General features: G+C 34.8%; 2 protein-coding genes across 3 annotated transcripts in view; one reads left to right on the forward strand and one right to left on the reverse strand.

The window, feature by feature from the left end:
- The window catches only part of LOC119076987, a 90,465-nt gene extending 77,732 nt beyond the window's left edge, over positions 1–12,733 (reverse strand). Inside the window, exon 1 of the mRNA XM_037184092.1 lies at positions 11,453–12,733. Within this exon, the coding sequence (XP_037039987.1) occupies positions 11,453–11,501 (49 nt within the window). The 5' untranslated portion in view covers positions 11,502–12,733. The remainder of the gene's footprint in view (positions 1–11,452) is intronic.
- A 4,219-nt stretch (positions 12,734–16,952) lies between these two features.
- LOC119076980 (DNA polymerase delta subunit 2) lies at positions 16,953–23,331 on the forward strand. 2 transcript variants are annotated; one of them, XM_037184082.1, is made up of 7 exons: positions 16,967–17,259; positions 17,330–17,418; positions 17,497–17,680; positions 17,801–17,809; positions 22,243–22,367; positions 22,432–23,062; positions 23,130–23,331. In XM_037184082.1, exons 1-7 carry the CDS (start codon positions 17,070–17,072, stop codon positions 23,261–23,263), a joined length of 1,362 nt encoding a protein of 453 aa, XP_037039977.1. In that variant the 5' UTR covers positions 16,967–17,069; the 3' UTR covers positions 23,264–23,331. The 2 variants fall into 2 exon arrangements, with proteins under 2 accessions (XP_037039978.1, XP_037039977.1); XM_037184083.1 differs by lacking the exon at positions 17,801–17,809 and having other exon boundaries at positions 16,953–17,259.
- The last annotated feature ends 378 nt before the right edge of the window (positions 23,332–23,709 follow it).

The following is a 23,709-nucleotide window of genomic DNA, read 5'->3' on the forward strand; positions in this document are numbered from 1 at the left end:
CAATTCAAAACGACACGTTCGATAAATTTTGTAGATGGAGAGCCTGTGTGCCTATGTCAGTCCCACCTCTTAAAATCTATGTCATTTTGACGCCCTACCCAGATGTTTGCGGTCTGATGCCGATCTCTCCGACTTAAGTTTTATGTTTCCATGTTCCATTCATTGCTGATGATGTGATTTGATTTGCTGAGAGACCTCACTAACATCCTTTTACGGCCAATAACAAGTGAATTCCGAACCACGCCTCGAAGTATGCAAGTACTTTCTGAGGAAAGTTAGGTACAAGGTTCTAAAGGAACAGGTTAGGACACCTCTGAGTTGATCACGATGGCGGTCACACACAAATTTTGATAAATAGATGCTTTTTATTGACCAGATTGTTTGAAATGTGAACTTATTTCTTCAAGTTGACATTTCAAAATGGCGTGGGGTAATTTGGCACACGATGCAAAAATAATGGAATTTGCAACTGCGTAAATTTGCTTCACTAAAATTTTGTAAAAAGGATAATTAACTAACAAACATTTATAGCATTAAATTTGCGTGTTCGAGATTGCGAAAAATGGACTTTAAGAATGTTATATTTTTGCTTCGTGTGCCAGATTACCCGATACCTTCAAAATGAGTCTGTTTCATCAAAATGTGTCTATTTGTCAAAATGAGTGTGTCAACTGTCGCCTTCGTGGGTGTCTTAACCTATTTTTTCAGAACCTTGCTTCAATGATACCTAGCCTTAATGTAGGCTGGACATAATGTGAGCATATTATGAGCAAAAAGAAAACTCGTAGTCGTCGGTTATCGTTGGTCGTGCAGCCACCAAACATTACTACGATCAAGAAAAATTTCGATAATTTTTGGTTACACTTGCTTTACGACGTTCGTTTTTTAGCATTATATCCCGGCACCTGTGCTTATGACAGTCGGTACGTGTTTCAGAAAATCTAATCTTCCAAATTTTCAAGTTGTCTGGCCCGACAAGGCTTGCAAAGAAATTACGGTATTTTTAAAGTTTAAAGCTCAACTTTCAACGCCCTCAGTATGTAACTAGGGATAAAAATGAAAGAACCCCTTTTCGTGAGTTTATTGATCTCGGCTACGCCCTCGGATCAACAAAACTCACACGAAACGTCTAATTTTCATGTTTTAATTCCTTGTTATGTAAAAGACTATTTAAATTCCACTCTTCGTTCGATATTTATTCATCCTTCAATCTAGTGATGATGACGAATGGATTATACACCAGGCCGATCGTCCTCAAGGCCCTCATAACGCTTAATAAAAGTAAGAGTAACGCAATAAATGGCAGAGGGGGACTGATAAGCATACATGTTTCCGGTCTGTTGGGTCTAAAAATAATTTTTATTTTCATATTTTGTATTATAAAAAGTGCAAATAAATTAAACTTTATCGTGAAGGAAACTAAATAATTTGCATTCGATAAATATGTGCCCTTGAATGGATGACTTCTAATCTAATTTCGCGTTAGCTCACACTTCACACAAATTAAATGTTGATTCTTGTTACCATCACAAATTAAATATTGATTAGGCAAGTTTGAGTAAACATTTCTCAGAGCCAAACTATATACACAAAGGAAATAAACAAAATTTGATGCTGTTCAAAGTTTCAACAGTTCTTCATGCAACATGCCACATTTTTACTACTACCATACAGCTCAACAAATTGTCTTACATTACTTTCGTCTCATGATTAATATGTCGACAAATTTTTTTTCTTTCAGGAACATATCGTGACTTCTACATATCGTGTGTGGAACGTTAAATATGTTTCGAGAACAACTAACAAATTCTTTTATTGAAAGTAATGAACAAAAGAAAAACATTAACAAATTGTTTCGAAGAAACATGAGTAATTAAAGTTAATTTGTCAAGTATAAAATTAAAAGTAAATGATCAACTTACGTATTATATATACGTTGCATACACATAGGCTATGCATATACACTACCGCGAAAGATAAATTTCAAATTGAATTTCGCTGAAGAACATAATTATATTTAACTCGCTGGGGCAGATAATTATTTATATTTTTTGGAACGTAAAACTTTAAAATTTTAATTAAAGGCACACAAAATATTTGGGTACGTAAAAAAGACTATAGTCCTCTTTGCAGGCTGCACAACCAGCATAATTTACGCGCATTTTTTTCAATCGCAAAATTTCCAAATGAATTTGTTGTTGCTGAACCGAATATATAACGTCGTCGTCTCATTTTATTTACTAGCTCGTGTTAGATGACTGTTTATTTGCAAATTATTCATTCATAACTCACCCTCTATCTATGAATTTATCATTTAACATATTTGTATTTTAAGGTATACAAATGTGAAACTTCTATCTCATAACACTGATACTATGCTACACCTCAACTTTTAAGCGATTTCCCACACGTTGGTAATTGAATTTACAGATGTGTACTAGGTGTAAATGGGTGACTTTTCCAAGAAGAAAATGAAATCTGTGTTTCTCGTATTACTGAGTAAAGTGAAGCAATATTATAGAATAGTATCGTTACATGAAATTACCGCGAAAAGTGGTGCGTTTGTTTTGTCATTTCCCATATTTGTTTGATAGATAAAGCAAATCGACAGAAAAGATCTAATTTTTTTTAAATTTAAATTCCATTTGAGTTCAGTCCCACACTGAAACTCTGATTAAATTAAGAGCAAAATAATATTTGAACATTTAATGAATACAAAGTGTAAATTTAGTTAGCGCTATCGCTACTGATACACAGTAAATACGTCGAATTTTGCTTGATTTCACATTGTTCCTTAATTTCTTATCGACTCTTCTTCTGCATTGGAAAGTAAATTTAAAATGCATTTCATATCGAAGATGTTAATCGGCACCGCATATGCATATACAATTTGAGTTTACAACGTGCAGTGCTGATCTAACCCAATAAAATATAAAAATCTCAGATTCAAAACACTGATAAATATGAATAAGAGCCATGTGAGTAGTATGTATAATATGCAATTTGTTATTGAATGGTGTAGCGGCGGTGTGCACCAGACTCGTATTATATGGATGCCAGCGAAACAATTCAATAAACATATAAAATTGAACGATAAATGGAAATTATAAAATAAATAAATTGCACAAAACCCACATTAAAGTGTCACCATATGTTTGTATTGTATATAAGCTATGACCCTTCAACCTTACTGGTCACCCAATATTTATGCAAAGGCGTTACATTCGGTCGACATTCGGTTTAAAACAACAGATGTGCTATTAGTTATTTTGTTTTGATATTTGTGATTCTGAACCGTATGCGATATTATGGTTAAATTTAATATTCGATGTAAATATCCGCAAATGATTATTTGAAACGAATTTCGTACACTTTAATGGTGTACACGTACACGTACCATTTCCAACTGCGTTGGAGATGACTTGGTAAATTGATATAGATGTCGTCTTAAAATGTTCCATTACAACCATAGAATTCGCCGAAACTTAAAAAAAGGCTGAATGGTGTCCGTTCCGCTTATGATGACGTGTGACCCCCCAAAGCGAACATTGTACTCCACACAGGAATTTGTTGGAGTGGTAAAGGAGTGAATTACAAGAGGAGAAATTTAAAAAACTGACGTCTTTTTCATTACAACTATATTATCGGCAGCGACAGCGAAAATAGCTCTACTCTAACTCATTTCGTCTTTTATATATTGAGAAATAAAGATTTAACAAATGAAGTAAAAGATTTCATTTTACTTTGTTGATAACAGTTTCTAATAAATCGTTCTGATAATATGCGTCTGTTGTATCAATTTGGCTTTGCCTTTGGAACAATTTGAAAAATCAACATTAATTATCTATTGTAGCCACCAAACGAATTCTTGTGCCTGAAGGATTTTTTGGTGTATTTCAAACTCTGAATGCTACTCCAAAAAACCGTCAAAAGATCATGCAAAAGAAGATTTAATTTACTTCAGCTTGTACGCCACATCCACAGTGCTTTTAAAATGCACCTGTCGTGTGTCAATATGTAAAAAATATCGACAGCTTGATGAATCGAGTGTAATGAATAACTGGCGGTTTGAATTTCGGAAACAATGGACACAGATTAGTCTAACAAAATGTAACTCTCTGAAGAACAGTTGTAAACTTAAATTTCAATTGATGATGTTTCAAAAATCTCTTCGACAGTAATATGCAGCAATTTAGCTTTACAGCATTTCAAGAGAGTTAATTTAAGACTAATCAAGGTACACTGACTATGCAAATACAAGCAACCATCGGCCATCGTTGCAACATTCAATTATTCCAATATCTGTGAAATATTCAAGTAATGCTAGGAAGGGAGAATGCAGAAGAATTCTTCTCTGTAAACTATAACGGGAGGTGGGTGTTATTTTTTGTTGCAAATATTACCAAACCGACTCGCCCTAATGAAAATGCCATCAGTACAATCTCATCGTTTCATAAAATTCTCAACATTATTATTTTAGACATATAAGTGCTACAATTCTGTGGAATTGAACGAAGTATTTATTTACGGAACATTTAACTTCTATTTCTCAACATACATTTGACCACTTCAAAGACGTTGAGCAATTTCTGCAATTAATGAAGCGTTGGTCGTTGCATAATGAAAAGGATTACGGTGACCTGCAAGATCGGTTCTGTAAAATAAATTTAACCGAAAAATAGCTACACAAAATCGATATAATTCTAATAAATTTTGAAGTACCCAGCTCCCGAATAAGAACGGTTTTAAGATGAATCCAACACAATCTACGGTGTGGTCTTAAATGCTAACGAAACGCTAGACGCTTTTAATTGTATTTGAAAATGAGGCTTATCTTTCTCAGAAGGATAACAAATATTGGTAATAATCGTAAAGAAAATTCTCCGCAAGCCTCAGCACCACTAATGATATATTATCATCGTTTGCTTTGGCACATATATAAACTTTGGAATTTCATTGAGAATACGAACTAGCCTAGTAGCATGGCGTTTATATATATACATATATCAATAGAGCCTTTTCCGGATAATTCGTTGAAATATTTAAACCGAATATATTCTCATTCTCCATTTAATTAGTTTTTGGTCGTAAAATCTATTAATTTATGTCAATGAGATAAGTGAGCTATAAAATACATTTCCTCTACGTACATTAATGTACATATCTTTCTAGGTCGTTTATAGGAATTTAATAAATAATTAAATGGAATGGTGTGTATAATGTATGATATGCCGTTCGATGTGATTAAACTCACCGAATAATTAGATTGCATTGCATGATAACGATCAAAATTTAGACTTTTATCATTTCAGGTAAATCCAATCCTATTCTAATATTCATCGTTTAGTCAAAGGCAGTTGATTCTGTAAAATTTTGATTAAAATTCTTAGGACTTTAGTTGCTAAGACGATGATTTGATACCTAAAGTACATAGATAGATAGTTAAACACAGATCACCTTGCGTTGCCTCACTGCCTGTAAAATGAGACTTGTGATACTAATCAAACATAAATTGTAATGTGCAAAAGGATAACAAAGGTAGAAACGTTGTACATCATTATCTTTCGTAAAACTACAACAACATCAACATTTGTACTTTTCGGAATAAAGGATGTGTCCAATACGTAGTAGAAAAACCAAATAAGAAATAAAAACAGCATGTTTGAAAGAGGAACCCTTTTTGTATTCGAACAGGTGAAAAGGTAAACCTATTTTGGGAGAAGCATTGTTTTGGTTTGGACGTGATACAAATTTCTCGCTCTTGACATTGGAATAAGAAGAGTCGCTAAATTTTAGCTTAATGAGTTTTATCAAAAATAATTAATTTCGACATGTTTGCTCCACATTTATATAAAATCGATAGAATTAAGTGAAATTTCGCAGGTGATTTTTATAAGTATTTTTGTACGACGAAGTATCTATCGGAGACCCCAAAATATACTTCAATTATTTTCTTCATAGCGAGCGTTTTGCCATTTGTAAGCTTTACACATTCTGGCACCATGTGAACAGAACATGCAGGAACAATATTATACCACAAATTATTGAGTTTGTTGGGGAAAAGCTTATTATATATAAAAAGGCGGCGTTTTTTCATGAGTAATTTGGACTACTTTAATCAACAAATTAATGAAGCACATACACAACTTGTTGGCTTTATTGATTAGCATACGCCAATTATAATGCCAGTTGCTTGTATACGTCCACTTTACTGAAATACCGACCAGTTCATTTAAATAATAGTGTAGCTCCCTACGTCACTCTCTCAACAAACACGCTCCACACCGATCTGTTCAAATATAAAAATTACCGAACCGAAAGGATTCAGGATTTGACCGATTTTTACGTTTTTGACGTGATAAATATATGAAATGAAATACTTTGCCCAGTTTGGTGTATAATTTTATCGTATCGAGCCTAATACACAGTTTAGAGACTTTGCGTGTTTGTAATTGGACATATTTGAACAAGTTCTTTAGCATTGATATTCTTGTTACACATTTCGCTATTTACCATATATTTTTTACTATGTATACAAACGTCAACGTCGGATTGTTCCTTCATTCAAATGTAGAAGTGCGGACTAATTATGGTTATTTGTAAGTTATACTCATTTGCGAAGGGATTTTAGTTGATTTAACATTATATTTTGTGGGAGTGCTGCATTTTTAACGAGCTTTAAAGCTTACAAATGTACGTCCGACGTGAGTGATTATTATTGAATCACAAAGTTTTATGTTTAGTCTTTGATCGCTTTACATTCCATCATTAGGCAACAGACTAGAGTGCCGATTTTAAGACGTACGAAGGCGGCCAATTGAGTACCATTTGCCAACTGTGCTTAGTCTATTTAGCCAGCTGGATTAAATTTTGGCGTTAATAGTACTTTACATGACTAGAAATAAAAGGTGAAAAGTAGAGTTTTCGTGTGAATTTTGTTGATCCGAGTCAATAGACACACGAAAACGAGACTTCATTTTTATCCCGAGTTATGTAATGGATTTTACGAGGGTGTCGAAAGTATAGCTTGAAAAGTAAGGTTTTCGCGGCATGTAGCATGTAAAAACATTTTATTCGCTGTCGAAAATACATAGATCAAAACACGTTGTTGTTACGATAACTGCATTAATGGTATACCTGACGTCTGTGAAAGGTTAACATGACATCATCAGTCTAAACTCTCATATCCTGCCTTCTCGGTTGCATACTCTGAATTATTCGTAGAATACTCTTATTAAAATGTTCTTGAGGTAAAGACATATGCACGTAGCGATGACTTTTATTGATACCGACATTGGCTATAATGAATTTAAAGCGAATAATATTCGTTAAGATGTCATCTAACACAACATTCTTTGGTGGAATCTAGGTTAGCATAAAAAATTTAATTTCATCTAAAAATGAGTACCATCCAAAACTGTCAACAGCAGTCAGTGCAATCTGCTCTGTTTAGCGTAGGTCTAGTAGATTATTATTTAAAAAAAAAGTCTGATCTTCTGTTTGAGATAAGTATCCTTCTTCACCAACAACGTAAAACGTATTGTCGCTTATCTATAATTAAGATCAATGTTGCTAAAGGTGTTGAGGGAACGCATGCCTATGTATGTTTGTGTTTAGCCAAAGCGTGACCAGATGTTTCTATACAATTTTTTGTATTTATTTATTGAGATTTATAGCTCATGTCAATTCGAGAACAGCATGAATTGAGTGAAATTAGTAAAGTATGTAATACGAGAAAGTCTACGGCTATCAAGAGAGATAATAAAAACAAATATAAACACAGCTGCTGCACGAGAAAGAAAAGCAAATATTTGTCCATCAAAATTAAATCATTTTAGAAAGGGGTTAGAATAATATCAACACTTTTAATCATCATATTATCAGTGAATGTTGTTGCAATTACAATGAAACATGACAATAGTTAGCATAATTAACCTTTCAATAACGGCTTCGTCATCTGCTATCCATAACAGTGACAAAAATAAGCGGTGAGCTTTGGATCAGTTATCTCTTATAATAGGTAAATTAAGTATATTTAATATACTATATATAAACGGCTGGTCACTTGCTACAGACAGCAACTGCAAAAATATGCAATAATTTCTGAATTATATGGCGGAATGTTTGATGAAAATATTGAAGTAGTAGATTCTGTATAAAACACAAATGAAGTAACAGATTCATTGATTTTCTTGCGAAACGCGTGCCTTTTTAATCAACACATTCTAATAATAGTCATCTATGACAACTAATAATTAATTTAATTGCTAGATTTTATGTTAAACTTCTATTCTCATTCACCTATAAATCAAAAAATAACCATTAAAGCACCTAAGCCAAAAAAATGTAACAAAAATCAATTAAGCGATAAACCATGTAACATAAATGAACATTTATCTCCAAAAAAAAAAGTTAATTAAAACATAGCTACAATGTGTACACTGCAGCAAAACACATAGATTTCGTCGAAGATACTCATCACCATCACAACATCAAAACGAAAAAAGCCCATCATAGGTCCTCTGTTCGAAACATCCCTAAATAATTATAAAATACAGCAGCTGCTACACCGTAATAATTATACATGATATCGATTAACCGCCTATCATAGGCCGACCCATATACATACATGCATATATATAGTATAAATACAGTGAGCTGCCATAATTTCTGACACATCCTTTATCAATGAACCTATCCCAATTCATGTTATGAAAGTCACTCACGTGACCGTGAAAACACATCCAATTGGGATACTTACCTGGTTCGCTATAGTTATTAAATTATGTCGATGTTTAGGTAATTATATCAATGGACATGCTCATGCTCATTGTTTTTACAGGAGATCTCATTGCAAATTTAATGTCCATGTCGATTGAATACAGGTCAAGAATCTATTACGTTTCTATAAATTTTAACCTGTCGACCAAATCGTACAGCTACTAAAGTCTCAATTTTAAAATAAGAAAATTTATCGTGAAGTCAATTTAATTTAATACGCCCTGATTCTTACCTAAAATCATTATAACGAACTGGGGTAACCTTTCCTATTGTATTTTCCAATCAGAGGTTTCATTAAAAAAAAAGTTCTCTCCACCGGCATTATTCAAACACATAAATTAGATAGATAAATTATAGCAAAATAAAACGGCAAGAGATTTACCTAGCCGATAAAATTCATCGCCAATGACCTGACCTACGCAATTGCTCTATGGAAATTGAGGTTAAGATTAAAATGACCTTTCGTAAGCGTTATTTTTACTCCAAGGCATTTTTAAATTGAATGAAAATGTATATAAACATGGGGGGAAAAGAGTACACGGCAAGCATTATGGAGTTATTAGAGACGAAGAAAAAAGGTGTTGCAAAAGGGATGTCACGTTATACACAGTTTTAAAAAAGAATGGGGAACATATCTTACGAAGATTATCGACGTATACCACCTAAATGTGAAGCATTTATGGTGAATTGGAATTAATTTTAGAAATTGTGCTTGACATAATCAATAAAACGGGTACCGGGGGTACCTTTAATTTGAACAATTAAGGCAAATATTTGCGTCTTCGGTTATCTGGATATAAGATGTAATCGATCAAGTGGAAGGAAGCAGTATGACGACAAAGCCATTCCACAATAACAATGTAACTGATGGGATGGTACGTGCGTTTAAATTTTCGCCTATTAGACAACATAAAATGCGACCGAGCAATCTTTTTCAATAATAAGAATAATTATAAAACCTAACTCATTATTATCTAAAAATGTCTTCATTAATAATTGATTATTGTAGACGAGAATAGAAAAAGGAAAATAACAATTTCGTGTAAACCCTCATCTTTTCCGTAACAAAGGAAAATTTTGTTAAATTTCGAGGTTTTAATTACATGAAAAACAAATTGGTTGAACGTAAAATTTTAATTTATATTTTTCGGGGAAAGATTTCGGTTTTCATAAATCAGTGTCTAATTATGAAAGAAAAAAAATTAATGGAAATCATTATAGGCAATGGTGTTCTGGAACGGTTAATGTTGGGAATTTTCTTCGCTTCTTTTTTTTTGTGTGTGTAAAATATCGAGAGTTTTAAATTGTCTGTAGTACGTTGTGTTAAGGCTTAATTTAGAAGAAAAATGAAAATTACATTTTCTGGCAGGTGTTCGTTAAAACTATTCTGACCAGTACATTTAATTTGATTAAGCGGGGGGGTTACCATAACTTTTCATATAATAACGTATACAACGTATGTTACATAATAACATTATGGAATTATGGAATTATCGGTTTGCGGTGAGGTAGACGGTTTTTCTATTGGATAAATTATATTGTGTGTCATTACGCACGCTGAGTATTTGTTACATAGTCATTATAAGTAAAACCACCATCTCTAAAGTTTATGGAGGAACCTATCCGCGAGTGTTTTTTTATATTTTAACATTGCTACAGGCAGAAGTTGTAGTTCAGAAGTTGTATTTGACAAAGCCATAATTTAAGGTTAGAGGAAACAAACAGATTTGGTAATAGCCATCACAGCAGGGATACGAAAAAGGTAACAAATTAAGGGATAATTGACGGGGAAACTATGCAAGCAAACTATGTCCCACCTACTTCCATTGACGTACCATTTCGTTCTATAGATACACTATTCCCTTCTATTGGTCACCAATAGCACATAGCACCTGTAGAACCTTCCGAACGCTACTGCCGAAGCGTCACACAGTCATTTATGAAGTCTCTAAAGATAACGCTGTTAACTCAGAGAAATGATAACAGATGGCGCTGGCGGCGAGGATTAGTGTTTGATATGAAATCTTCACTAGTTTTCTGTACGTTTTGCTATAAAAGCGTACGTCGTCATTGTCGATAACAGATAAGTAGCCGTTTGTAAAGATAAGATTCATCATTGTTACCGTGGATAGGTTGTTGAAATACTATTACGGTTATCTCTTGTTTAGCAATAAAGTCTTTAGTGCTCCATTTTCTAAGAAATTCAGTCAAATAATTTCAGGAAAAAGGCTCCGTTCTATCGTAATGTACTTATACTACGTTCAAGTAGAATATATTTCGAGAGTTTGTACCTAGTTGTAATCTGAACATACAAAAGACGAGTTCTGAAAGCAGACTTTCTATTCATTGAGAACTTACAGAAAACCATTTCCGACAAATAGGTTTTATCAAAATGGTTGAGCCTTAAACCGATGTCGTTATGTTATTTTTTGTCAATTAACAGTTTATCTGCTGAAAAACAAAGACCGTCTCTCATTCCATATGGCACGATGAAGCTCCCATTTCATCAGCCGGTGTTAAAGATAATATCTTTGATCCTAAACATTAGTTATCATCTCCTCGGAGTTACTTAATATTATTAATAATTAAACATTCATCCCCCTTTATACCTCTATATTCCCAAGAATGTATCTCATTACACAAAGACAAACATATATATTCGTACACTTACCTTGTACAAGGATGATATAAATCACGAAGTATAGCAGCAACTTCTTCATCGTTGATATGTGTTACGAACTATATAAGCGAAAACACCAACAAAGCAGAGCGTAAAGTATTTCAAATCCAAAATAACTTGATATTAATTTAGTGTTTTGTATTCGGTGTATTCGTAGATTTCGGTTTACAGTACTGGAAAATTAAGTTTTCCTCGTTTTACGTTTTAATAAAACGGTTGATTTATGTACGTGCAAGTTATATTATATTGTACCCGATGTGGTGGTGTATCGTATGGCAAATATATTTCTGTTGTATACAAATGCGAAATGCTCAAACGTGGTTGTCGGAATTGTCGGTATTAAGTTTCATTTTCATAAGCCAACCCCATAGCGGGCTAATACATATTTCTTCATAAACACTGTCGGTTTCGACATTAATGCACGAATTAAAATCGTAAATAAAACCTCAACACTGATGGCTACTAAATCACCGCCGTAAACATCACAATTAATCAAAATGCTAACAAAGCAAATACACACCAAAGAAAAAATGAATTATTTTCAACACTTCTTTCCACGTGATTTAATATCCGTCATAATGTGGCCCGGTACCTTTCTTCATTTATTTATTTTTGTGTGCCTTTTTATGTGTAAATTATTAAGTCTTTTTTTCACTTATTCTTTTCCCTCTTTTCTTATTTTGAAAATTAATGGCAAAGGTAAATACGGAATTGTTTTAAAAGAAAGAAATTGTTATTGCGCCGACTGAAGCAAGATAACAATTCTTCGATTGCAGTGTATATACAAACAAGCATTGGCAAGGAAAGAGTCAACCGACAACGTCTCTACAATTTCATTTAAACTTTTTTTCGCCGTTCCACATTTACAGTATTTTTATGAAAACCCAAAGGGTTAATTTTTCTTCTGCTCTAATTGCATGCCTCAAATCAATTATACTATTTTTTTTTGTGATCATTTGTCAGTTCTACCGACTAACACTAATTGTACATGAGTCTCAGATAGTCATCTGTATTCTTATAACATTTCACACAAGACTTCTCTTGACTTAAATTGATTTCCTTTGACTTTATTTTTCATGAAAAATTTCACTTCCGTGTAACCATTAAAATCGACCGCAAAATTTATTTATTTTTTTTTCTCTTTGGACCAAAACCACATACATGTGCATATGGGAACACAGCTTGAGCTAAACTAAATGTTGGATTTTGGTATACTCACATAGTTGGCACAAATAAAATAACAGAGTTGACGACAAAAGGCAAAACACGAAGCAGAAAAAAGAATCCTACACACATATTCGTTGCACTACACAGTATACACACGATTCAATGGGCACGATGTTTCCTGTATTTTCGGAAAATTGAATCGTGCGTATTATATGTTGCAATTCGGTTTTTAGTTGTATGAATGTTGTGAGTCGGTCGGTGTCGGGTTCTATGGGAAACGCGTGCCAAGTTTTCGTATTGTTTTCGGCGGGGAAGTATGGAGAAAGAGGAGAAACGGTTCAACGGGGAAAGATAGAATGGGGAAAGAAAGAATGGGGAAAGAGAGAATGGGGAAAGACAAAAATTGAATGCAAGTGGTATTTAAAATGAAATGAGATGAGGTTCTTTATCGTCTTTATGCACGCTATGAAGAGCTATATATTAATGTAATTCGGAAAAATTTGAATTTTGAACATTATAGGCCTCATACTTCATGCATACACGTAAGATTCACTAAAAAAGGAAAGTTGTGCATATGCACATTATAAGTGAGTCCCGATAATATTTCTGATAATTATGGAGAAATGGCCAATTGAGGCATTTTTTGAAAAAGTGTTGCAGAGAAATTTACTTCTCGGAGCAAAATATTCCGAAGTAACACTAGAAATCAATTTTGTTAGTCAAACTGAGACCCTTTAGGTTCAATTATTATTTGAAAGCCAATTACAAATAGGTTACACAATTCTGGTTTTGCTCATTATAGTTTTGCAGGTCAGGTTGACCTGTGACCTGATGCATCATTAGTTCTAACTTTGGACAGTACGATTTATCTGGATATTTTACGTTTAGCATACAGACCTGAAGCGTTCATTCTTGACCAGAATTTGACCCGGTTCCGGGGCTTAGTGAAGTATAGAGAATCAAAGTATTACCTTTTCATGTCACCTCCATGAAAAGTTGTATACGTATCTATTGTTAAGGGTACATCTTACACACTTTCGCTTGTCACCTCACTTTGTTCGGGCTACAACGCGAAATTGCCTAAAATCAACCGTCCAAAACAGATACGTAAACAATATTGATAATTTAAATAATAGGTTTCTTCCATCGTACGGTATAAACGAATTTTGACAGACCGAAAACAGCCGACAGTCATCCACAGAAGCAAACATAACCGCAACCTAAACAAATTTGTTCGTTAAAACTTCAAAGTGAGGTTAGGTTGGCTTCCATGTGGATGACGATTGACATTTTGAACTTCTTTGGAAGAAACCTATAGTAAACTTAACTTCGACGGAAAATTGTAGTTTATCCACTCTTTGTCATCACAGTACTACCGTCGACCCAAACTCCTAAGAAGATTAACAAACTCCTTTTAAAGATTAAAATACTTAAATATCTAAGAAAATATTATGAAGGTTGCAATTCATGACGTTGCCCGTGTCTAATGAAACTTCAAACCAAAAAAGTTCGATGTCAGTTAGATTTTTCTTAGAGTATCTTCTAAATTCGTAGCACTAGGAGATGAGACAAAGTCCTATATGAACGAAGTCTTATGGATTTCGAGCTATTTCAAAACAAACGATAGAATTTGCTATGCTAATGTAACATCCCTGATGCTCCTTGCTGGTGCGAGAGAAAAAAATAACTCCTAAGTTACCGACACCGTCCCGGCGCGTGTTAAAACGCTTTTTATGTACAATGAAAATTGGTATTTATTTTTGTAAAAAGTTGAATTCTGTAGGGACGAACTAAACTCCTTTACGTTACATTTCGTAAAAGAATGAATTCCCTAGGAATGAGCTAACCACATTTACGTTCCATTTCGTAAAAGGATGATTTGCATAGGGACCAGCAAAACGCCTTTACAGCCTCAATCTTAACTCAACTCAACAAAATCTTGAGTTGTTCTAAGATATTTCACATCACGTTTCAAAAAAAAAGTATATTGGCGTCTACTTCGTCGTCAACCAACATCCAGCTGGAAGAGGTGCCAGCGATGTGTACCTCATTTCTATCGGTATTTTATTATCGGTACATCTTTTATCGGTAGTTTATTATTTTTTATCGGTGGTATTTGATTTTTCTATCGGTCGAATATAATGTCCTGACGAATATGCTATTATATAGCTCTATATGCCTGTATATAGCTCAATATAGCTGTATATAGTTATATCGATGTTCCTATATGGAAACTCTCTAAGTACCATTTTTCTCACTTTATATCACTTTTACTAAAATCCAATATGGCCGCCGACGGCTATTTTGTTAGGAGACCGGAAGCAGTACTGACGCTTTACATTCAATATTGAATACCTTTCAAACAAAAAAAAAATTAATGAAATTTGGTCAAAGTTTACTCGAGATATTGACAAAATCCTCCACGTTCACTGTACGGCCGAGTAGCCGGATGAGAGCTCACTCCAAGAGAACAAGCTCACGCTACGGTGAACCTAATTTCATAAACTTTTTTTTCCTGATTGGTACAATCAATACCTATCTAATAAAGCGAAAGTAGACGAAATTTGTTCACACCAAGGGGTCTAACTCACGAGTCGGTCATCTGATTTCTATAAACTTTTTTTTGTCGATCGGTATTGTAAATAACTTTTATTTGACGTATCACTTACAAATGTAGCGTTTTAATGTCCGGAGATATATTCGAAAAACCGCAAAGCACTTATTCACGCCGTAAGTGTGCCTTAAATTTGAATTTTAAGTGAACGATTCGATGAAAAAGTGAACCGAAAAATACGTTTCAACGCTTCTCTATATGAAAATGACGCTACGTTAGAAAGAACTCCGCACTCTCCATTTTGAATTTCGACCGCACTTATGGCGTGAATTGGGCCCCAGCTCGGGAGTGGTCGATACAAAATCACTCATCTTCGAAATTAGCATTTCTTTTGACATTACCAAACGGGGAAAAAAGAATTTTCAAAATCGGATGCGTTTTACTAAAGTTAGAGAATGGACAGAAGGAAGGACGGACATTTTTTTTCGCTGATTTGACATCTCTGGACAACCACAATAGGTTTCCCCTCACTCAGTGAGTACAATTCGACGTGTTACAAACGTATGCGTAAAGCTATAAGACCCCAGTACCTCGTACGGGTCTAAGAATTATATTACTTCATTTGTTTATGGTGTACATTTTGATATATTAGAGATAATTGTTATATTGGGAGTAAACCATTCGAACCATAAAGTTCGTGAGTATGGCTACTTCGTAGACTTTCGACATAAAATGTATGTGAAAATGTCAAAAGTTCACGAGACAATGGTCCCCTATACTATTAAAAGTCGTAAATGAAACAATTTTCTAATCCTGTGCAGTGTGCGCCGTGCCGTATGGGGCAAATTAAACAAAAATACACTGAATCAATCAAATGACAATGGAACTTACTCAGATCGTCCAAGACCGGGAACGTTTTTCTTTGGCTATAAATTATCCCCTACTTAATTCACTGAACCTCGACAGTTATGATCAGAGCGAGAAAACCGAAGACTAGTTAATTATAACTTGCCTTGGGGTACTTGTCAAAGTATTTGCTTCTCTTTCAATATGTTTCGTTGAGAGCGAGAGGACCGAAGACCAGTTTATTATAAGTTGTCAAAATATTTCTTTCTCTTTCATCATAACGCTCTACTAATATAGGTCCGTTCCAAGTGCAACATTGAAATGTCAAATGTCTACCACAGACGACGTAACCAAACAAAATGTATGGAAAAGCGTTGAGGTTATGGCTCTGTGGATGACGTTGGACAGTAACCTGTACTTTGCACCTGCACTTTACTTGGAACAGATCTATTTAGATAGATAGATACTTTTATTTTGCGTCGGCTAATACAGCCGACGGACCATGATCACAGTACAGTTAACAAATCAGACTTAAGCTAGGAATTGGAAATATAAACACAAAATAAATAGGAATTAGGATAAAAAAAATCACAAAGTTTACATCTAGTTATCACAGTCAATTAAAGGACTTAAACTTGTCGTCAAAAATCATTTACGAAATTCAAAATTCAAATAAAGAAAAAAGAAGAACAACTCGTCTAGTATAAAAACAAAACGTATAAGCAGAGGTCCAGAGAAGAAAGTCAAATCAATCGTAATAAAGCTAATCAACAGTTCACAACGCAACCCAATGACCAAACACTTCGTCAGGAAGTCTTATTAGAGCGGACCGAAACCACTTAGCCACTTACCACAAATCGTATTGTTCACTTTACTGCTGCTACAACTACTGGACTAAACAAATGTCAAAATTTTTCATAGTAGCTCGCAGCACTGAACTTATTTTGACATTTGATTGTTGTTGATGGTCGTTTCTGCGGATGGTATTGCGCCAATTTTCTCTGTACAAAAACAAATTGAATCGTTCCGAATTTGTCGAATATGCTGTTCTCAAACGGTGTCCCTACAGCGGATGTACCATTTAAGCGATTAGATGTACCATTTCGTGATGAATCGAGTAGATTTCGTTTCACGGCACAGAACGATTATTCCAAACAATTCGCTCATATTTATGCAGCTAGACTGGGACAAATGCGAGCACTATTGGAATCAAAGGCCAAAGACAAATGGGGTAAGTTAACACAAGTCCATAAAAACTGCTGCAATATCGTAATATTGTGATCCTGATGCATTCATTGCAGGTGACAAGTATCCTTTGAAGAAAATGTTCGAGTTGAAAGAAGACTTTACGGAGAAGTGCATCTTAGTGGGAACTCTGTTCAAACATCAGGTAAGATCGTCTGATCTGTGATTCACAGACTGTGAGATGCCTACAACAATCTAACCAGCTGCTGTTTACATATTTTAGCAATTAAAGCCGAGTATTCTCCGAGATATTTCCGAAGAAACACAACTAGCTCCGCAACCACCCCGTTTCAATTTCGTTGATGAGGAAGATATGTTGATTTTAGAAGACGAGTTACAGAGAATTCGTTTAGTTGGTAAATTGGACGTTCATCACATGGTCACTGGTGTAGTGTGTGCAGTACTTGGTGAGTAAATTGGTTTCACTCCACCACACCGTCTCATTTTGTTGAATTAAATATTTCTTTTAAATCCAAATTTGTCTAATGATGCCTGAACTGAATATTTATTCTCTGGATTTATGAAAGGCCGGGATAGTAAGTGAATATAGAAATTTGAGTTTTGTGTTAATTATACAATCGTGCACTTTACTCACCACTCAAAACACTGGCTTTTGTAACAAATTGTAAAATACTTGCTCACATTACACACCAATATATGACAACACAACATTTTCACACATTTCACTTAAAATTCACTATAAATTAACGTCTACATGTTAACGTCTACATGACAACAGATTCAGTACAACTTTTAGACAGAACATGGTCATCTTGGCATTTTCAACGCCAATAGTACTGCGTCCCTCAAAAAATCTTTATAGTTAAATTAACGACGTCATGGCCACATTACAAATACAACTGGGCAAAAAGAACTGAATCAAAAACGACTTTAACATAAAAGCAACATCTAGTGAGTCGATCCCTGAGACAATTCTATTAACCGTCGTCCCAACTTCTATTCATGCGGACTAAGTTTGTTTGACAGTGAAGCAAGTGGGCGGAAAAAGTAATGTATATGTGAATGACTGCAAACTAACCTCAGTAAAAATTTGTCATTTAAGGTAAAAAAAAACTCAAGGCTATTCATGGAATAGCAGGAGAAGTAACTACAGTCATGCATTTTTAATCTAATTACCTCCACCACGCTCTTAACATTAGGGGTTCACTCAGAGCCTATTTTAAGGAATTAAAGCTCCCTAAATTCCTTAAAGTTCTTCAAAATTTCCGAAAATTCACAAATTTTATGTGTTCGTGAATCTTAGAGGCATCGGTGCTTTGTTGAAAAACATATATTTGGGCTTTTTCTAAATACTGATTTACTTTCACAGCAGAAATCATTTTCAAAAATGTAAGACTGCTATAACAACCACGGATGTGTTATTTCTTTAAACTCCTCACGTTTCTCAGAGCCGGTCAAACGACTAAAACCGAAACTAATTTTTAGTTCAAAGCTAACACATTCGTGCTTGTTATTGGAGGACTTACATTTTTCGAACTGGATTCTGATGAAAAGATATCATCAAAAATGAAATACGAGACACACAAATGTAGGCTACAATTTTAGCTAAGCACCGATGCTCCTTTAGAATGATTATTTAAAATTGTTTGACTGGCTTTTACACATGGTCGAAAGCAGCTAAATAATCCAGAAGTTTTTCAATATGTTGAAGTAAATAAGTAAAAGGAATGACTAAAAAATTGAGGAATTTAGGTAATTAATTCCTTAAGAGTCAATTCGCCAAAACTTCAACCAAGTTGTATGAAACATGAAAACAAGCCATCAGCGATTTTCGGCGGGTACACAGTAATCGATTCAGGTGATCCTCCTGAGTCATTTGCAACAACAAAAAATCCTCGAAATAATTATGTTTTCACGCCAGAAATCATGAAAAAATGTACTGCGCGAGGGTGACCAAAATAGTTTTTGTTGCATATCACCAAGAATACGTAACGCATTTATCTGAAATTATGGTCATTGGTAGAGGTGTTGACGCCGCATAAGCTGGCCTATAAAACATTTCGAAATTTTTCGTGTATGTGGTGCAGTAGCTATTTTAGGGGAAAAAAATTCCAACTTTTGCAGAGTGTTTTCAAAAAGTTACAACGATAGACTTCGAAGATATGGGTGTCGTTGGGTAGGTAGTGACCTCTACTATCCATGACACCATGAACCTACCGCGGCACGACTTTCGTTGAGCTTCAATTTTGATTGAAGTATACTAACACAAAAATTCTCTATAATTCCACTTTTCTTCGCGTCTATTTCAATTTTTCTGACGTATGTGACAATTTTAAATCAGGGCTTCAGTTACTGGCACCTTACGCTTCGGGAAATTTCGTTTAGGGCCTATAAAATTTGAAACAAAACCAACTGATTCAATTGTGTCATATGTTCCTCGGGTATCTCCAGACTTCCTAGTATGGCCAGTGTGGCATTGTATCAAGTGTTTACTAGCATATTAGAATCATATTTTGTACTTTAGTCACTTACCGGAAGGATTTGGAAAATTTTCACAAATATACGAATACGAAAAATTCGACATATTCGGCATTATAAATGCTAATTCTTGGTGATATGCAACAAAAACTATTTTGGTCACCCTCGCGCAGTACATTTTTTCATGATTTCTGGCGTGAAAACATAATTATTTCGAGGATTTTTTTTGTTGCAAATGACTCAGGAGGATCACCTGAATCGATTACTGTGTACCCGCCGAAAATCGCTGATGGCTTGTTTTTAAGTTGTTCGAAGTTTTGGCGAATTGACTCTTAAGATGCCTATCTTTGGTTCACGTGGCACGCCATATATTAATTTCAAATTAGATGTCCAGCTCTACCTTCCATTCCATTTCACATTTACACTCCTAAAGGAGTATATGTACTAGGCCATAGAAATCAAAAGCGTAGAACCAAATGAACAAATCTCAGGTACCTGGAGGATTACGAAATGCGTTCCTAGACACTGATCGGTCACACAAATGTGCAAAGCGGTTGAAGATCATACATAAGTACAGTTAATTAATTCATAGAGTCCATTAATTTGCAGAAATTCATTCGTAGCAAATTCTTTCGCCGAACAATGCTTTAAACGAGTAATTTCAGAAATTCAGAAAATAAAATCCGTTTATCTGATCCATCTGTCCATCTAATATCGTTTTACAGTCAGTCAGACTTGAATTAATTGAATGTCCGAGACACGGCAGATTTACCCTGCATACGCAAATAATTTTTTTTACCAATTCGTTAATCCATCCATGTCTAGTAGAAACAACACCTGTAAAAACAATCGAAACGATGTATAAATTATGAAAATGTGGCTTGCTGACGGAGTTCGATTCGACGTGGCTAATGATTAAACTGGCTGAAATATTTATTTATTTATTTCCGTTGACAATTTTTCATCATGCGCAAAATATTTTTGTTTTTGGCGTAGTGTGTTTCTGTAGCAATTCATTACGCAGTTATAAAACATGGGCGTTGAACAACTGAATCATTTCTTGCGCTCATTCGTTTTTCGCTGAAATCAGATCTTACTTTGACGCATTACTGAACGTAAATATTTATTTTACGTAAGCAGATTTTCAGATATTTGGATGAAATAGAAATTGCTTGTGTATGCACTAGGTAGCTAACGAACTTTAAAACGCGTGTTAATATCGTGACGAAGTAATTTTGTCGTATCGTTTTAGCAGGACATTAAAACGAAAATCCATTTTAGTAGTAGTGTCTTTGCTCTGTAATAATCAGCTGATTTCCTGACAAAAGCTCTTTGTATGGAAGCAACTTCCATTTCTTATTTCCTCTTGAACACTGGATTCGAGGATTGAAATACATGAAATTTTGTTCCTCTACTTCTGCTCAGATTAGCAATCTTTACATAAATTGAGTAAAATCTGCCGTTTAGTCACACGTTAGGCAAATGTAAATTTTTTCGATTTGGACAAATTATTTCAATAAAATTTCCAGCAAACGGACTTTAGTAATAAGGGTAGACTATGCATCTCTGTCGAGAATGTTTATTTTGACGATTTGGAAGTTTGGCACCGAGCCGAAGACGTGGTACATAATCCAATTCGTCAAAAGTAACATTTATGACAGAGGTGCATACGCTTTTTTATCTGCCGAGAACAGATATATAGAGATAAACAAATTTGCCCTAGAGGGATAACATCGAGCAGAGGTCTGCATAAGGTTCACCGTTCATCGAGATTATCGTTCTAGGCAGATAAAATACCTCATCTTCTGACAATGAAGCATTATTGAATGATACACTTTGTTTCTTAATATGATGAACCGGTGGATGTTTTTTACATTGTGTGGTTGCATCCCTCGCCTTCGGCTCGAGCTTAGCTTAGCTTAAAATTTTTTTTTTCTGTTTTCAACGTTATTCAATCCACAAATACAATCCATACGAAATCACGTTGAAACATAGATCGATTACACATTTACCTATGCGCGCGAGATAGCAGTATCAGTAGTACGAATGTGCGGAACATTAACATATAGGAAGTACGTACATGGTATAGAGATGAGTGGGTATAGCAAATTTTTGTGCCCACATGCCCACTATGCCCATCATTTGAGTAAAAAAGCCCAATGCCCGCAAGTAGAATGCCCAGCCCGCAAACTTTATCTACAGAAATCGCCGAATTGTAAAATTTTGAACGTTCACTTCAATATTTTTCACCATTTGGTATGTAAGTAAAGGGATTAAAAGTTTCTAAGCTAAAATTTTCGGGTGTAACGCATGAAAAAAAAATTAATCGTTTCAAGCCTGTGGGTCTAGGCTCCTATAGAGAGAAAAACAAACCAACAAACATAGAAGAACTTTATCTTGTGGATAATTACACATATACAATTATGCGAGGTCGTCCACACAAACACTTCATTTAACACATTTTACTATTGATCTAACCGTAGCATCATCCAATTTTTGGCATAAAATTTAATTTTATTTATTTCCTTAGGCTATGAAGACGGTGCAGGAAAATTTACAGTAGAAGAGTATTTATTCTACGAAGGTGGTCCACAGAAACCACTAACGGATCTAACTAATGATCCGTTATTGGTTTTGATTTCTGGACTGGATCAGGTAAAATACTTATTGCTTCTATCAACTTGTTATGCAATGCTAAGACATTATGTCATCATTCCAGTCATCACCGAACGATTTCTCCATGTCATTAGAACTGTTTCAGCAGTGGATGTTCGGCAACATCGACAGCTTTAACAAAACAGATGATTTAGAAGCTGCTAGTATTGTGCGTATCATCGTAGCCGGTAATTCTGTGCGCTCATCGTTTGAGGTGAAACAGCGTTCGAATTTGACTCGCCAGCCCGAATCAGAAATAACCCTACGTGCCGTTAATTCCGTTGACGAAATTCTGTCGCATTGGGTAAAATCATCGCCAGTGGATCTAATGTCGGGTGAATTTGATCCGGCAAATTTTATGTTGCCGCAACAACCGATGCACCATTGTATGTTTCCGAAGAGTTTTCGCAGTAAGAATTTACGTTGTGTTACGAATCCGTACAGTTGTAACATTGCTGATCGATCCATCGTTGGAACATCTGGCCAGAATGTTTTGGATATTCAACGCTATTCTAAAATTGAGGATGGTTTGGAAGCGCTAAAAGTGTCATTGGTGTGGAGTCACTTGGCACCGACCAGTCCGGATACGTTGCCATGCTATCCCTACTACCAGAAAGATCCGTTCATAATTGATGAGTGTCCGCACGTTTATTTTGCTGGTAATATGAACGAATTCAAAACGGATCTGTACCAAGGTAATATTTCGAAAGAAAACTTTTCCGAATCGAAATCAAATTTTTTGTTTTATTTTGCATTTAAAAGGTGCAAATGGTCAACGCACAAGACTGGTTTGCATTCCTGCATTTTCAAAAACTCAAGCAGTTGCAGTTGTAAATTTAAGAACATTAGCCTGTAAGTCGTTAAGCTTTCGTTTGAGTTCGGACTTTGAGCTGTAAATATGTTAGAAATGAAATTCCCGTTCGTTTGTCCGCTCTAAGAAAATAAATTTTGTAAACTTTCGAAATTAATTGTGTTTTGTACATGGTTGAAAAGATGGTAACAGTATTTTACACGACTAGGGATAAAAAGGTGAAAAGTAGAATTTTCGTGAGAAACACACGAAAACAACACTTTTCATTTTTATCCCTAGTTATATAATGGATTTTACATGCTGAGGACGTCGAAAGTAGTGCTTGAAACATGAAAAGTACGGTTTTCGACGCATGTAGCATGTAAAACATATTGTGCCACGTTAATACAATATAGCAAAACTCAAGCAAATATTTAAGTATTGAAGTTTTGGTGAGATGGGTGAGATTTTGGTGATGGGACACTGAAATGTAGTGAGTCTCAGCACGAATTTTTAGCAAATTTCAAAAATTTGCAGACGCCACGAGATACT

Source organism: Bradysia coprophila, unplaced genomic scaffold (assembly GCF_014529535.1).
Source record: "Bradysia coprophila strain Holo2 unplaced genomic scaffold, BU_Bcop_v1 contig_232, whole genome shotgun sequence".
NCBI classification, from domain to species: Eukaryota; Metazoa; Arthropoda; class Insecta; order Diptera; family Sciaridae; genus Bradysia; species Bradysia coprophila.